At 38.9% G+C, this 16,394-nt stretch overlaps 1 protein-coding gene across 1 annotated transcript in view; it reads left to right on the top strand.

Annotated features, from left to right (window-relative positions):
• Nucleotides 1-16,394, top strand: part of COL21A1 (collagen type XXI alpha 1 chain) — a 475,958-nt gene that overhangs the window by 365,677 nt on the left and 93,887 nt on the right. The window contains exons 19-20 of the mRNA XM_073675431.1: nucleotides 2,857-2,901; nucleotides 4,817-4,870. Of these exons, the coding sequence (XP_073531532.1) occupies nucleotides 2,857-2,901; nucleotides 4,817-4,870 (99 nt within the window). The remainder of the gene's footprint in view (nucleotides 1-2,856; nucleotides 2,902-4,816; nucleotides 4,871-16,394) is intronic.

Genomic DNA, 16,394 nt, shown 5'->3' with positions numbered 1-16,394 from the left:
TATGCGAACAGGCCCTAATAGCGACCAGCACATCAAGGTCTTGATATCACGGGCACAAATCTACAGCATTAACACTTCCTGCAATACCATAATGTGCCGATGAAACCTCACAATATCATACAGGTGCAAGAATAAATATAAATATATACATGGACTCATTTCCACACATAAAACCACATATAATGTACATAGTATATAAAGTTATGAGAAAAACTAAATACATCCTCTTTGAATTCTCTGGTTTTACTGATCAGGACATAATAAAAAAAAACCATCTGGTCCTAAAATAAGGTCTGAAAATAAGGTATATACAACCTTAGCTGAACAACAACAAATAACAAATTACACTGTCATTATTTAACGAAAACTAGGTCATAATGCAAAAGCTGTGTGTGAAAAATGAAGTATACCCTTACTTTTGGAATGGCAACACCTGGCTGCTAAGAGAGTAAGTAGCAACCAGATGCTGCTAGTTCCTTGATTAATTGCTAGTCTGCAGGTGTGACCACATCTACACACACGGACAAAATTGTTGGTTGCCTTCTGTTGAAGAAAGAACAACATGGTCACTGAAAACTTGAAACATTTTCGAGTTAAATTTACTGAACATCAACTAATGAAAACCAGGCATTGTTTCTGAATTATGGTTCAAAAATTGTTTCAAATGAAAAAAAAAAAATGAAAATGGACTGTACAAAAATGATGTTACTTCTATAAACAATTGATAATAATTTGACCATACCGATATGTTAACCCCTTAATGACAGCTGATAAGCATTAAAATGGCGGCCACTAAGGGGCCTTATTCCCGCTTCACTATTTTAAAACTGCGATCGGGGCTAAGTTTATAATGCCCCCCCCCCAGAGTTCGAAAATCTTCAGGGTCTCAGCTACTGGGGTTATCTGAGATCCTGGAGAACACTATCCGGGCCGATGGGCAATGAAGATCACAGGCTCATTATGGTGTCATGTGTGTATAAAAGCAGAAGATTTGGTAGTTTGATGATTTGGAGCATTCTGGTGTTTAACACAATACTAAGCAGTAAAGACATTAGCAATGATCTTAGAGAAGCAATTTTTTGTCACCTAGCAATCTGGCAATGGTTATAAAGCTATTTCTAAACAATTCGTAGTCCATCTTTCTACAGCAAGAAAGATCAAGTTACAAGTGGAAAACATTCAAGACAGTTGACAATCTTTTAAGCAGTGGATGTTCCAGTATATTCATCTCAAGGTCAGACTGTGCAATGCTCAGAGAACTTGCAATAATCCCAAGAGCTACAGCTCAAACTCTAAAGCCTCAGTAAGCATGTTAAATCTTCAAGCTCATAAAAAAAGAAAGACTGAAGAAGTATGGTTTGCTTGGAAAGGTTGTCAAGAGAAACCCTCTTCTTTCTAAAGAGAGCATGGCAAAATGGCTAAAGTTGGCAAAGGTACATTTGAACAAACCAAAAGACTTCTGAAACAGATGACACATGGGACCAAAGTGGAGATATTTGGCAAAAATGCGATGCATTACATTTGGCAAAAGTCAAACACTGCTGATCAGCACAAACTCCTCATACCAACTGTCAAGTACTGTAGTAGAAGAGTGATGAGTGTGCCTTGTATTACTGTCTCATGACCTAGGCACTTTATAGTCATTGAATTGACCATGAACTCTCCGGCATCTCAAAATATTCTAGAGTAAAGTGTGTTGCCATCTAAATGGAAGCTAATGTGTGTCTGAAATTGGGCCATGCAAAAGGACATCACACAAGCCAATCCCCATCATTATAGCTGAAAAAAAACAGTCAAGGCATTGCAATGGCCAAAATCAAAGTCCAGATCTCAACTCAATTGAAATGCTGGGGTGGGGACCTTACAGAGTGTGGAAATGTGCATAAATGAATGCCTAAAAACTTCAATGAACTTAAGCAACGTTGTAAAGAAATGTGGGCGAAAATTCCTCCAGAACTATGTGAGGGACTGATAAGTTCATACAGAAAATGATTACTTCAAGTTAGTAAAAAAATGTGGTTCTGCAAGCTATTGATTCATTAGGTGTACTTAATTTTTCACTGCTTCTGCATTTTAGCATATTTTTTGTAAATAATTTGACAGTGTAATTTGTCATCTGTTGTTGATCATCTGAGGCTGTATATTCCATATAGCGAATTTTAAAAACTTTCCAAGGACCTGATTTTTTTTTATTATGTCTTGCTAAGTAAAACCATGGGATTCAAAATCAGTGTACTTAGTTTTTTCTCATGATCTCACACACTAATACATTGTGGCAAAGCCAGGTAGGCTAGAGTTAAGACCTAGCACTGCAGGTTTTGATTAGGTACACATGGCAGGCTCTGCTTATAACCCGGCTAGGTGTTCACTTTAGGCTATGTTCACATGTCTAGAAGTGATCCGTTAGAACAGATTCAGCAGCAATCCATTGGCAAAAAATTTGTGCAATCGGAACGTTTTAGTCCGTTTTTAAATAACTGATCTCTGCTGGATCTATTTTTTAACATTGAAGTCTATGGAAAATGGATCCATTAATCAACCATTCATTTTTATTTAACTCTAGCAGCACTGATTGGATTAGGTAGTGTGAGAGTGTGTAGGGACACCCTCAACTGGTAAACTGGTAACATTTAGTTACCTATTATTGCTTCAAATATTTTAAGGAGGAATAACATAGGATTAGCACAACACAGCGGTATAAGGCGTTCTGAAATGGTATTTACTACGTATTAACTAAACTAATTAATTTAGGAGAGCTGAATTTGAGAGTAACAGACACAACCACTTAATGGCTATCAGAATGTATATATTTACAATATATTTATTTTACCTAATATTTTTGTATTTTATAATTAGGGAATACCAGGGATTCCTGGAAGTGATGGCGTTAGTGGTTTGAAGGTATGATATAAAATAGTTTTATGTAATGGGGATATTAAACTTTAAACTATTAATTTGTGCATCATACCTCCAAAATATAAAAAAATACAAATGCAACTAAATATTCAACTCCCCTTTGCAAATTAGATTTATTAACAAAATATATAAACTTTCTGCTAATTGCAATAAACCAATCAAGCAAGAACAATTTAAATAACTTATCACTACTAATATGACAAGTGGTTTTCTAAATTCAACACAAAATACTGTACCCCTATTTAATGACTACTGCAATTTCAGAATTATTCAACCCCTTAATGACAAGTGACTTAGTACTTAATAGGACATGTTTGGTTGTTATTACTGTCACGCCAGATGTAAGTGCAGCACAGAGGGAAAAGGGAGAGGGAGCCCAGACACTAGGGAAAGGGGGAAGTGGAGATCTCCTAGTCTGGTCTAGCGTTACCTTGTCTAAACTAACGTCCCTATATAGCCTCCTCAGCTATCGCCGATCAAGTGCCTCGCCCTACTTTCCCTGGCATAAGGTTACGGCTAGGGATGGAAGGAGATGAGCACTAGTCAACCTCCACTAAAACTCTAAAGACAACAAGGGTAGACAAAACAGAGGAAAATGGCTTAGCTTTAGATGTACTCCAAATGTGCACATGGCCTCAAGCTCCAGAGAGGACGAGGTACAGCTCCTGCTAAGCTTCACAAGTAGAAATGAATATAACTGGCGACGCCCTCTCAGACACACCAGTTATATATACACCCAGGCCAGAGAGCAAATTCATAGAATCATAGAATCATAGAATCATAGAATGGTAGAGTTGGAAGGGACCTCCTGGGTCATCTGGTCCAACCCCCTGCTCAATGCAGGATTCACTAAATCATCTCAGACAGATGTCTGTCCAGCCTCTGTTTGAAGACGTCCATTGAAGGGGAACTCACCACCTCTCGTGGCAGCCTGTTCCACTCATTAATCACCCTAACTGTCAAAAAGTTTTTTCTAATATCTAATCTGTGTCTCCTCCCATTTAGTTTCATCCCATTGCTTCTAGTCTTTCCTTGTGCAAAAGAGAATAAAGATGATCCTTCTACAATGTGACAGCCCTTGACATATTTGTAGACAGCTATTAAGTCTCCTCTCAGTCTTCTTTTTTGCAAACTAAACATTCCCAAATCCTGCAACCGTTCCTCATAGGACATGGTTTGCAGACCAGTCACCATTCTGGTCGCTCTTCTCTGAACTTGCTCCAGTTTGTCTATGTCTTTTTTAAAATGTGGTGCCCAAAACTGTACACAGTATTAAATTAACAAGAGAGAGGTAGTTGCTCGGTCCTAAAGACAGCCTCCTATCTAAGCAGCTGTCTGCAATGCCAAACGTGGAGATCTCTTGCAACCCACTGCAGGGTGACTGTCTGTCACCTCTGACACACCCGTGACAATTACGCTGCAGCAAATGTGATGCATAGTCTAAACCAGCTTCTGACAGAGTTCCTGAGAAACTTTTAACCTATTCCTTATAGGCAATAGCCTTCATTTCACTAATATTCTTGGATTTGCATGCTGCATTTGCCTTCTTCACAGCTCACCTTGGCCACTCCAGAATCTTCCAGGACTTCTGAAACGGAGCCGTTGTGGTCTTTGAGGTATTCTTCTGGTCATAGTTCTATTGTAAGGTCCAATGGCTCCACAGTTTTGGCTTCTTTACAGAAGGCAGGATGAGACTGCGGTAGCCATTAACAGTGACATTTTGTGTTGAATTTAGAAAAATAGCTTGTTATATTGTGTTCAGCTATAAGTTATAAAGTTTGCTAATAATCCTTATTTGCAATGGGGGTTGAATAATCTTGATTGCAACTAAATGTTGGTAACAAAAACCTTTTCAATTATATGCCACAGTATGATAATACATTCCTTTTGTTTTACTTAGGGTGAAACAGGACCTTCTGGGGAACCTGGCGTCAGAGGGCCTCCAGGGACTCCAGTATGTATATAAAATGGCACCACATATATGTTGCTTGTACTATTTTTCTACTTTTTGTGCCTCCTTGTTTTATGCTTCACCAGTTGCCTTATCCATTGGCAGAATTTCTTGCAGTTCTCTCTATAGCAGAGGCCTTGTAATATGCTGGCTTAGCTTAGTAACAGTATATTCTCCAGCTTCCCTTCCTTTATTTGCTACTATGCACTGTTTTTAAGTACATGCTCCCATGTCCTGTAAATCATCCTACTTGTCTGTAACCATAGATGAATCAATGGGCAGTGGACAGAAAGTTGCATGGAAAGGATACAACTAGTGGCAATGATATTAGAGCAATTTTTCACCTAAAAAAACAACATATTTCATAAAGAAAATAATTGCGATTTTGGTAGTAACTGCACTTGCAATCTAATAAGCTTAAGTTTTACAAAATAACAGTGACCATTAAAGCAAAGAACAGCAGTGGACCAGAAAAAATCAACATGTTGTGGCAAGAGATTGTTGGAGTGCAGTGGTACTTAAAAGTCTGTGAACTTTTGAGAATTTTTCATATTTCTGCATTAATTTGATCTAAAAATTCATCAAATTTTCACACACGTCCTAAAATATATAACTAGAACCAAATCAAACAAACAAGTCAGAAATAGTAGACTTAATGATTTATTTTAAATGCAGAAAATGATGCAATATCACATGTCTGAGTGGAAAAAGTATGTGAGCCTTTGCTTTCAGTATCTGGTGTTACCCCATTGTGCAGAAATAACATAATCTAAATGTTTTTGGTATTTGCTGATTAGTCCTGCACATCGGCTTGGACAAATTTGAGCTCATTTGAGCTCATTCCTCTTCATACAACAGTGTAAACTCTATTATGTTGTTGGGTTTTCTCCCATGAACTACTTATTTTAGGTCCTTCCACAACATTTCTATAAGATTAAGGTCAAGACTTTCTCGGCCATTCCAAAACGTTAACTTCGTTCTTCTTCTTTTGTAGAACACCTTGTGTGCTTTAGGTATTTCTTTTGCTCCATTACTGATGTTCTCTTGAAATTCAGCTCATTGATGTCTTAATATATGTCCTAATATATCTTAGAATTTATTTTTCCATCAATGTTTACAAAACTTCCTGGCCCAGATGCAGGAACACAGGCCTAAAACATAACACTACTATATCACCACCATGTTTCAAAGACCGTAGGAGGTTTTCATGCTGCAATGCAGTGGGGTTTTTATTCTTCAAACATAATGCTTTTCATTTAAAAGAAAAAAACTACATTTTTGTCTCATCTTTACACAAAACATTGTTCCAATAGACTGCTGGCTTTTCCAGGGAATTTTAAGCAAACTGAAGACTGGCAGCAATGTTGTTTTTGGAGATTTGTTGTTTTCTCCTTGCAATCCTGCCATTGATTATCAATGTCCTCTTGTTGATGGACTCATGAACATTAACATTAGCCACTATGAGACAGACCTTTAGTTGCTTAGAGGTTACCTTGGGTTCTGTTGTGACCTTGCTGACTATTATATGCACTCTTGGAGTGATCTTTGTTGGTTGACCACTCCACGGGATGGTAATAATGGTGATAGTTTGTGCACATATGGAGAAAAATCATCCAACTATGGATTTGTGGAGTCCAAACTCTGTAGAGATAATTCTGTAATCTTTTCCAGTCTGATGAGCATCAGCAATTATTTATCTGAGGTTCTTGGAAAACTCCTTTGTTTATGATACACTACCATCAGCATTTGTTGTGAAGAATAGAGATGAGTGCACCCGAACTTGAAAGAGAGAGAGAGAGATTCATGCTCAAAAGTTCGGATCCTCATTGTTTTTAATAGGGTTCGGGTTCTGGTTCAAGTTTGGGTACAGTTCTGGTACCAAAACTGAACTTTGGAATAAAGTTCGGGATGTTTACCTTGAACCCAAACTTCTATGGATCCGCCCAACCCTTGTGAAGATCAGACTTTGATAGATTCATGTTCTTTATCCCTTTTACAGATGACGTAAACTGGCGTCATCTGTTATTTCTCTGCTTTTGATGTGGGCTCGTACATGATGTCCTCATTTTTCCTCATTTTATCAGCGATCATGTGCCTCTAACAGCTGCGGTTGGAGCAAAGCTTCACCCGCAGCTGTTAACCTGTTAAATCCCGCTGACAACGGGATATAACATGCGCTGGCAGAAGGGCACCCCATCCCATCGCAGGGCGTCAATATGTTATCATGACAGCCGGGGGTCTGCCTGTCATTACCATACTCCTATGAACGCCAGCCTAGATTACAAACTCCAGATTGTGATTTTTGCTATCCATTGCAGTTAGTGATGAGCGAGCCCTAAAATGCTTGAGTGCTTGGTACTCGAATCAAGCAGGTCGGACGCTCGGACCGGCTTGAATCAAGTAACTCATATAATGGAAGTTAATGGGAAACTCAAACATTTTTCCAGAATACCCTAATAGGAGGGCTGGGGGGCAGGAAAATCACTGAAATAGATGGAAAAATCACTTCATAGGAATAGGAACAGCATGGGGAAGACGCCTGGTTGCATCTCTGATTCCCAGGTCGCTGCTGGTAACAATGTTTTCAGTGTATTACTCCACTTTTAAGGTACATTCCCACGATCAGTGTTTTGAATGAAGCTGAATTTCCGCATGAATGCCGCACCTCAGCTCACTTACGTTTTTCTTTTAGTTTTTTCATGCATTTTTGTCTCTCTTTGGTATTTAATTAGATGTGCAAAGATGTGCATTGAGGAAAATAAGTCTTTAATATACTGCCAACTTTGCAAGTTTTCACACCTACAAAGAATGGAGAGGTCTGTAATTTTTATTGTAGGTACACTTCAACTGTGAGACAGAATCTAAAAATAAAACCCAGAAAATCACATTGTATAATTTTTAAATAATTAAATTGCATTTTATTGTGTGAAATAAGTATTTGATCACCTACCAACCAACAAGAATTATGGCTCTCACAGACCTGTTAGTTTTTCTTTAAGAAGCCCTCTTACTCTGCACTCCTTACATGTATTAATTGCACCTGTTTGAACTCGTTACCTGTATTAAAGACACCTGTCCACACACTCACTTAATCACATTGCAACCTCTCCACCATGGCCAAGACCAAAGAGCTGTCTAAGGACAACAGGGCCAAAATTGTAGACCTGCACAAGGCTGGGATGGGCTACAGGAAAATAGGTGAGCAGCTTGATGAGAAGGCAACAACTGTTGGCACCATTATTAGAAAATGGAAGAAGCACAAGATGACCATCATTCTTCCTCAGCCTGGGGCTTCATGCAGGATAATTCTGAGAACGGTCAAGAATCAGCCCAGAACTACACAGGAGGACCTGGTCAATGACCTGAAGAGAGCTGGGACCACAGTCTCACACATTACAGTTAGTATCACACTACGATGTCATTGATTAAAATTTTGCAGTCTCACGCCAGAACATGTCCAGACCCGTTTGAAGTTTGCCAATGACCATCTGGATGATCCAAAGGAGAAATGGGAGAAGGTCATGTGGTCAGATGAGACCAAAATAGAACTTTTTGGTATCAGCTGCACTTGTCTTGTGTTTGGAAGAAGAAGAAGGATGAGTACAACCCCAAGAACACCATACCAACCATGAAGCATGGTGGGGGAAACATTATACTTTGGGGATGCTTTTCTGCAAAGGGGACAGTACGACTGCACTCTATTGAAGGGAGGCTGGATGGGGTCACCTATCGCAACATTTTGGCCAACAACCTCCTTCCCTCAGTAAGAGCATTGAAGATGGGCCATGGCTGGGTCTTCCAGCATGAAGCATCTGTAAGAAGCATTTCCAGGTCCTGGAGTGGCCTAGCCAGTCTCCATATCTCAACCCAATAGAAAATCTTTGGAGGGAGCTGAAACTCAATGTTGCCAAGCAACAGCCCCGAAACCTGAAAGATCTGGAGAAGATATATATGGAGGAGTGAGCCCAAATCCCTGATATAGTGTGTGCAAACTTGGTCAAGAGCTAGAGGAAATGTCTGACCTCTGTAATTGCAAACAAACTTTTCTTTACCAAATGTTAAGTCTTGTTTTTCTATTGTATGAAATACTTATTTCATGCAATAAAATGCAAATTAATTATGTAAAAATCATAGGATTTGATTTTCTGGATTATTTTTAAGATTCCGTCTCTCACAGGTGAAGTGTACCTATGATAAAAATTACAGACCTCTCCAATATTTGTAGGCGGGAAAACTTGCAAAATCGCCATTGTATCAAATACTTATTTTCCCCACTGTAGATAGATAGATATGGGGTATTTGAGGAGCTGGCCTTGTTCTACAGACTATTGAACCAATGGACGTAGAGCAGAGTCCAAGGATCTAAGGGATGCAGACTTTTTCCAGCATGGAGCACTGGTTCCGTCAATCTTATTATGTTTTATTAGAGATTTGCTTGATGTGTTTTATTAGCGACAGTAAGCAGAGGAAGACATGCAGGATTCATTTTATGTATACATAAGGCCAGACAGGAGATCGCAATCATTCCATTAATCTTGTTAGTGTCTCAGGGGCCTTAAGCCATTGTTCTCCCAGCCATTATTCCCATTATGTGGGTGGGGTTAGTAGATCAAGTGAAGCCATCATCACAGGGAGTCTCACAAGCAGTCCCAGGTGATGGGTTGGGCCTGAGAAAAAATACCTCCACTAATACACAGTTAGCTTTGGGGGGAAGGGTGTGAACACTTCTGCCCATTCAGGGGGCTGATCCCAGGCAGGGAGCAATAAGCCACATGTTAAGTCAGGGAGAGTGTGCAATGACCTTGAAGGGACAGGATCCTGGCTGAGTGAGGTCCAGGAGCCATGGATGGATAGCCTATGGAGTTTGGAGATCGGTTGCTGACTGGGCTGGATAAATGTGCTACAGTTGTGGGATCTCTCTTCTGGATTTGATGAACGTTCTTAAGGACTGTTGCTGCTGGATACCTGTGCTTCTATAGTGTTATCTGTCGTCTGGAGGAGCTTGGACTGTGACTACAGACTATACTGGCTGGAGATACAAAATCTGTGGGTAGACCAAAAGTTGGGAGACAGTGAGTAACGCCCGATACAAGGACAGTGGTACCATCCCGAGGAGGGGATCTTGTGGACTGGGGGCAATGTATTTTGGCCATCTACCTGGAGTTGTTGTAAAACCATGGACATAAGGAATAAAAAATAGTTGTATCATTAACCTGCCTAGGAAATTATTACAACCCACAACCTTAGATCTTCACAGGGTACATGGATAGATATGGGGTAGATAGCTTGATGGACATCTGTGAGATATATAATTAGTTCCATGTGTGTGTAGTTTACTGTACATGGATTAACCAAATAAATAGATGAAAAATAAGACGTGGGGTCCCCCTAATTTTGATAACCAGCCAAGATAATGCAAATGGCTGTGGGCTTATATTATCAGGCTGAAAAGGTCCATGGTTATTGTGTCCTTCCAAGCCTAAAAATACAAGCCCACAGCCACCCCAAAATTGGCGCCAATTCTGGAGCTTTGAACAGTCCTTCCTGATTGCTCTGGTGCGGTCGCAATTAGGGTTATGGAAGTTAGGTTTGATGACAGCTGTGATTTGTCAAAAATCACAGCTGCCATCAAGAACAGGGGTTAGTAATGGAGAGGTGTCTATCAAACACCCCCATTACTAACCCAGTATTCAAAAAATAAAAACACACACACACAGAAAAGATGCTTTATCTGAATAAAGATTCCCCCACACTATCACTCATTTATCAATTTATTGAAAAAAAAAATTCCATGCAGGTCCGAATTAATCCAATTAATCCGAAGTAGTCCAAAAAAGGATACCTGAAATATGTAAAAAGGCAGGAATGAAGACACTAGACACTCCCTTCTTCACCAATTTATTAGCCAAAATATTGCCACACAGGTTCGATGTAATTCTGTCTCTGGCATCTGTGAATAGCAGTAAAGTGACTGCTATTCACAGGCGCCGGGCAGTGACGTCAATGCTTATCATCGTCACCGAGTCTCGCTGATCGCAACAAGACTTGGTGGTGCCTGTGATTAGCAGGAATGGGAAGAGCCGGGCTAAGGCCAGAATTGACGTATTTAATGTGGTACACCATTAAAAATGAAACAATTTAAAAAAAATACACATATTTGGGATTGTAGCGTTTGTAAACGTCTGATCTATCAAAATATGAAATAAATTAATCAGATTGGTAAATGGCGTAACATGAAAAAAATCAAAATGTCAAAATTAATTTTTTTTTGCAATAAAATGCAATAAGAGGCGATTAGAACATTGTATCTACTCAAAATGTTACAAGAAAAACGTCATATCGGGGTGCAAAAAATAAGCCCTCACACATCCCCATATCTTGAGAAATTAAAACGTTACGGGTCTCGGAAAATAGCTACAAAAGCAAAAATTGTTTTTGTTTTACAAATTTCAGAACTTTTTTTCACCACTTAAATAAATAAAAAAAACTAAATATGTTTGTTATCTGCATACTCCTACTAACCTGGAGAATCATATTGTTAGGTCAGTTTTACCATAGAGTAAACATGGTAAATAAAAAGCACAAACAACAATTGTGAAATTGCACTTTTTTTGCAAGTTCAATGCACTTGGATTTTTTTCCTGTTTTTCAGTACACTATATATTAGAGTGAATAGTGTCATTCAAAAGTACAACTCGTCCTTCAAAAGAAAGCCCTCATATGGCTATATTGGAAGAAAGGGAGTAAAACACAAACATGGAAAATGGCCATGTTATGAAGGGGTTAATTTAATCAGATTGACACTCACATCTTGTCATTCCATTGATTGAAAGCAAAATATTCTAATTTCACCTTCAAATTAGCTGGTAATCCTAAAGGTTCACAGATATTTTCTTATTAAAAATACAAAGTCTAATTTCTTTGACTCATTTGTTTTATTAAATTAACTTTACTTTTAGGACTTGTGTGAAAATCTGATGTAGTTTAGGTAAATTTTATGCAGAAATTCTGGCAAATTCTGAAGGGATTACAAACTTTTAAGCACAATGGTATTCGCCTCACTTCTCCCTGCCACCCAACAATACATTATTATTAGTGATGATTGAGTATGCCTCATTAACCTGAGCGTGCTCGCCGAGTATTTTGGTGTGCTCGGTGTTTCATTCATTGTCGCCGCACCTGCAATTTTCACGACTGTTAGACAGCTGTGACACATGCAGAGATAGCTTATTCGCCAGGCTATCTCTGCACGTGTCAGGCAGGCGCGGCGACAATGAATGAAACGCCGAGCACGCCAAAATACTCGGCAAGCACCTGGGCGTGCTCGCCGAAAGGGTTAATGAGGCGTGCTCGATCATCACTAATTATTATATAAAGTAAAAAACCGTTAACAATTGGCATATATACATAAGGGAGACTAAAACATGAAATGTCAGTTTTCTGTTTAGTTTAAATTTTGTGGGGATCCCATACATAAATTTAACGCCTAACAACCTCCTCTATACTCTGTAAACAAACTACAAACTTCTCTCTGTTTGAAGTACATAGGGTGACTCTTTAGTAGGAACTTTGTGGGATCTGTGGCAGGCATTCTTGGGTGTGGATACATAAATTACACTACTTATAGTGTATCTAATTCGGGCTAGATTCTCTCATGTATTCATTGTTTGGTAGCAAACAATATATTTTCTTTCTGTTGTCTAATAGCTTTAGATATTGTTGGATGGGAAATGTAGGTTGAAATAGAAAAAGGAATAAATCCAGATGGAGAAAGACATTGGGAATTCCCTTTTGGAAAATTTGACTTTGGAAAAACTGATTTCTTTTCCAAATTGTTCTTGGAACTAAGAGTCTCTTCAGGGGAACAACCAAAGCTCTAATAGATATCTTAAAAATACAGCTCTGGTAAGGCAATTAGATACTATATATAGTATGAATCTGTATATCTATTTACCTCTATATATCTATATATAAAGTGTCCATTAAAAGTTTGAAGACACCTGTTCATACAATGATTTTCCTTGTTCTTATTGAATGTGAACATCATGAACTGAAGGCAGCAAAATCTCAAACACATATGGGAGCAAGCTGTCAAAAGCATGTGAAATAAACCAGAATATGTGTTAAACCTTAGAATTCTCTAAGCCCCCATTTTTACCCTTATTACAGCTTTACACACCCTTGGCATACTCACAAGCAGCTTCAACAAGTAGTAACCTGGAATGGCTTTCAATTACTAGATATGCCAGGTCAAGAGTTCATTTTTGTAATCACCAGACTGCAGAAAGTGTTTTCAATCATCAGGTGTGTTGCAGTGTTAGTACACAGTTTCAAACAGTGCTGACCACCTATTCTCCAACTTTTCTAAGCCTGAATATACTAAAAAAAACACTCAACACAGTAAAGAGAACTGACACTCCATTGTTAATTTAAAAATGGACGTCAATCAATCCAGAAAATTGTTAGAACCATGAAGATGTCCTAAATGCGGAATTCAAAACTATCAATCGCTATAATGAAAATGGTTCTTACTATGATTGTCACAAGAAAGGAAGACCAAGAATTACCTCTGCTGTAATAATAACAAGTTCATCAGAGTTACCAGCCTCAGAAATCACAAATTGACAGCACCTCAGATTACAATCCTCGTAAATGATGCGCAGGCATCAAGTAGCGGACACATCTCAAAATCAACAGCCAGAAGCAGCCATTTATGGATGAATTGCTGCACAGAAGCAACTACTAAGGACTACAAACCAGAAAAGACTTGTTTAGTCCAAATAATACAAAGACTGGACATTAGATCAGTGGAAATCTGTACCATGGTCTGATGAGTGAAAATTTGAGATTTTTGGTACCATGGTACTATGTTTTGTGAGACGGAAAAAAAGTAGATGTATAGTTTCTACAAGTGTGGTGCTAAATTGGAAGCATGGAGGGGAAGGTGTAATGGTGTGAGAGTGATTTGTTGGTGTCATAGTTGGTGATTTATTCCAAGTTCAAGAGAAACTTAACCATCATGTGTACCACTGTTCTGCAATGAAATGTCATCCCATCTGGTTTGTACTTATTAGGACCATCATTTGTGTTGTAATAGGACAATGACCAAAAGTACACCTCCAGGCTGTGTAAGGGCTATGTGACAAAGAAGGAGAGGGCTTAAGTGCGGTGTCACATGACATGATCTCAATCCAATTGAGATGGTTTAGGATGACTTGGACTGCAGAGCGAAAGCAAAGTACAAGTACTCCACACCTCTGAAAATTCCATCAAAACTTTTGGACTAACTGATGAAGCTGTTTGAGATAATGCCAAGGGTCTGTAAAGCTGTCATCCGCATAAAGGGGTGTATTGAGGAATCTAAGATTTAATACATTTAATACTATTCATAGTATATTTCACACTGTAGCAATACTACTCACTAGGGTAGGGAGCGATATGAGGTATCGCAGGAACCATTTCTATTTAAAAGTCCTGCTAGTTTATTGCAGTTCTCATAAACCACATCACAGGAAACTCAAATACTGCTCTTGTCCATCTCAAAGTACAACATAAAGCAAAAAGTCCATACAATAGTGCTGGTTAACCCACCTGGCTTAGAGTACAGCATCCTAGTCCTTTAGCAAAGGCACTCAATCCAGGAGATCTACACACCTCCATACACACAGCCATGTTTGAGGCAAACAACTCTCAATTTACAAAGTAAACCTCACCCAGGGATGGAGATATGGTGAGCATGTTTCTCTCCCAGCACTTCAGCATCTCATAATCAATCTGTCATGGCTGATTAACCCCTTTTAGTCCTATAGAAACTAAAGCATTACTCCAAGTTTATCTCCCAACCACTAGGTGTCCGACAGCCACCTTACAACACCTATTTACTTACTCCTTGTTTCCATATGTGTTCCATTATGGTTTTGTTACCTCAGGTCTGAATCTATAATGTGCACTGTCAAGATTTATCACAAATATCACAGCCCGGGAAGGTCACGCAGACCCACCCACTGTGATCTTTGGAGCAAACAGCTCTCTGCTGCCCCCTATCGTCCAGACAATTGCACGATTGGCCGACAATCAACGGAGGAGACCACAAGCTGTTCGCACTTACAGGCCGGTTATCGGAAAACTAACAGTGATTGTATGGTACATATACCTCCGGATTACAAAACATGGAATATGTGTATATACCCCCATAGGATCACCACTAACTCCACAATAACCCCAGACTACTCTCTGCCACCACCAGTCATTTTTACAGGCTGAGGCTTGATTCTGGTAATGTATGGCTTCGAGGCACGGTTACAGAACAAAAGGAACAGAACTATTACATTTAATATTTAACCCAAAGGGAGTCAGTGCTTATGAAAACTATACAAAAGATTTTACAAAGGGGACAAAACAATACAGCATATACAGTTACAGAAAATAAAGAGATTAACAAAAGAACTTACTATGCCGCTCTCAGAAACGAGTCAACTTAGCCAAAGGAAAGCGTTTCATTGTGGGCCATTCATTAAACGGGATTCATGCATGCATGGTATGTATCTCTCTACAGGAACCCAGATCATAATTCGGCTTCATCTTTTATCAGCCCCTGAGTCCCACTCACACACCCCCCATGATGACCTCACATGGGCAGTTTTGTGGGCTGTCCTCAGCCCTTCAGGATTTTATGAAATACCAACTTCTGAGATAACTTCACTCCTGATAGTCACAGAAGTTCAAGATTGCCGCTATATTTTCCATCAGGATTTTACCTTTCCATAGATGGTAAACATGGCATAGCTGTTGTCAGTTATCTGATAACTGTGGCTTTGTGGCTCATAGGCAGGTGTTACAGTTATGAATAATTATATGTCTTCTTCCTCTATTAGCCTCGGTGCCGAAAATGTATGTTTCATCAATATAGGATTTATACAAATTTTGATATTCAATATTTTCTTTCAGAGACCTATGTATGTTGCATGTACAATGCTTCTCTTAGAGGGACAAAGGTGTCTAGAGTAAATGTAAAATATTTCTCTTGAATGGACAAAAGGTTTCTTCCACTGCCCTGCTTATGTATAAACACGTGTACCCTTTTGTTGCCTAACTCCTTGAAAAGCGTATCAGCGTGCTCATAAGGAATTGCACAGCAAATTTTGTTGTCCATTTTTTCCTGTTACCGTTGCGAAAATAAAAAAATTTGGGTCTAAAGTAACATTTTTGTGAAAAAAGTTAAATGTTCATTTTTTTCTTCCACATTCCAAAAATTCCTGTGACGCACCTGAAGGGTTAATAAACTTCTTGAATATGGTTTTGAGCACCTTGAGGGGTGCAGTTTTTAGAATGGTATCAGTTTGGGGTATTTTCTGTGATAAAGGCCCCAAAGTCACTTCAAATGTGATGTGGTCCCTAAAAATAAATGGTTTTGTAAATTTTGTTGGAAAAATGAGAAATCGCTGGTCAACTTTTAACCCTTATAACTTCCTAATAAAAAAAAATTTGGTTCCAAAATTGTGCTGATGTAAAGTAGACATGTGGGAAA

Source organism: Phyllobates terribilis, unplaced genomic scaffold, assembly GCF_046119375.1.
Source record: "Phyllobates terribilis strain yellow unplaced genomic scaffold, ASM4611937v1 Scaffold_3__8_contigs__length_932513732, whole genome shotgun sequence".
Classification (NCBI taxonomy): Eukaryota; Metazoa; Chordata; class Amphibia; order Anura; family Dendrobatidae; genus Phyllobates; species Phyllobates terribilis.
The sequence above is the reverse complement of the archived record's forward strand: the minus strand, read 5'-3'. Positions and strand labels throughout refer to the sequence as shown.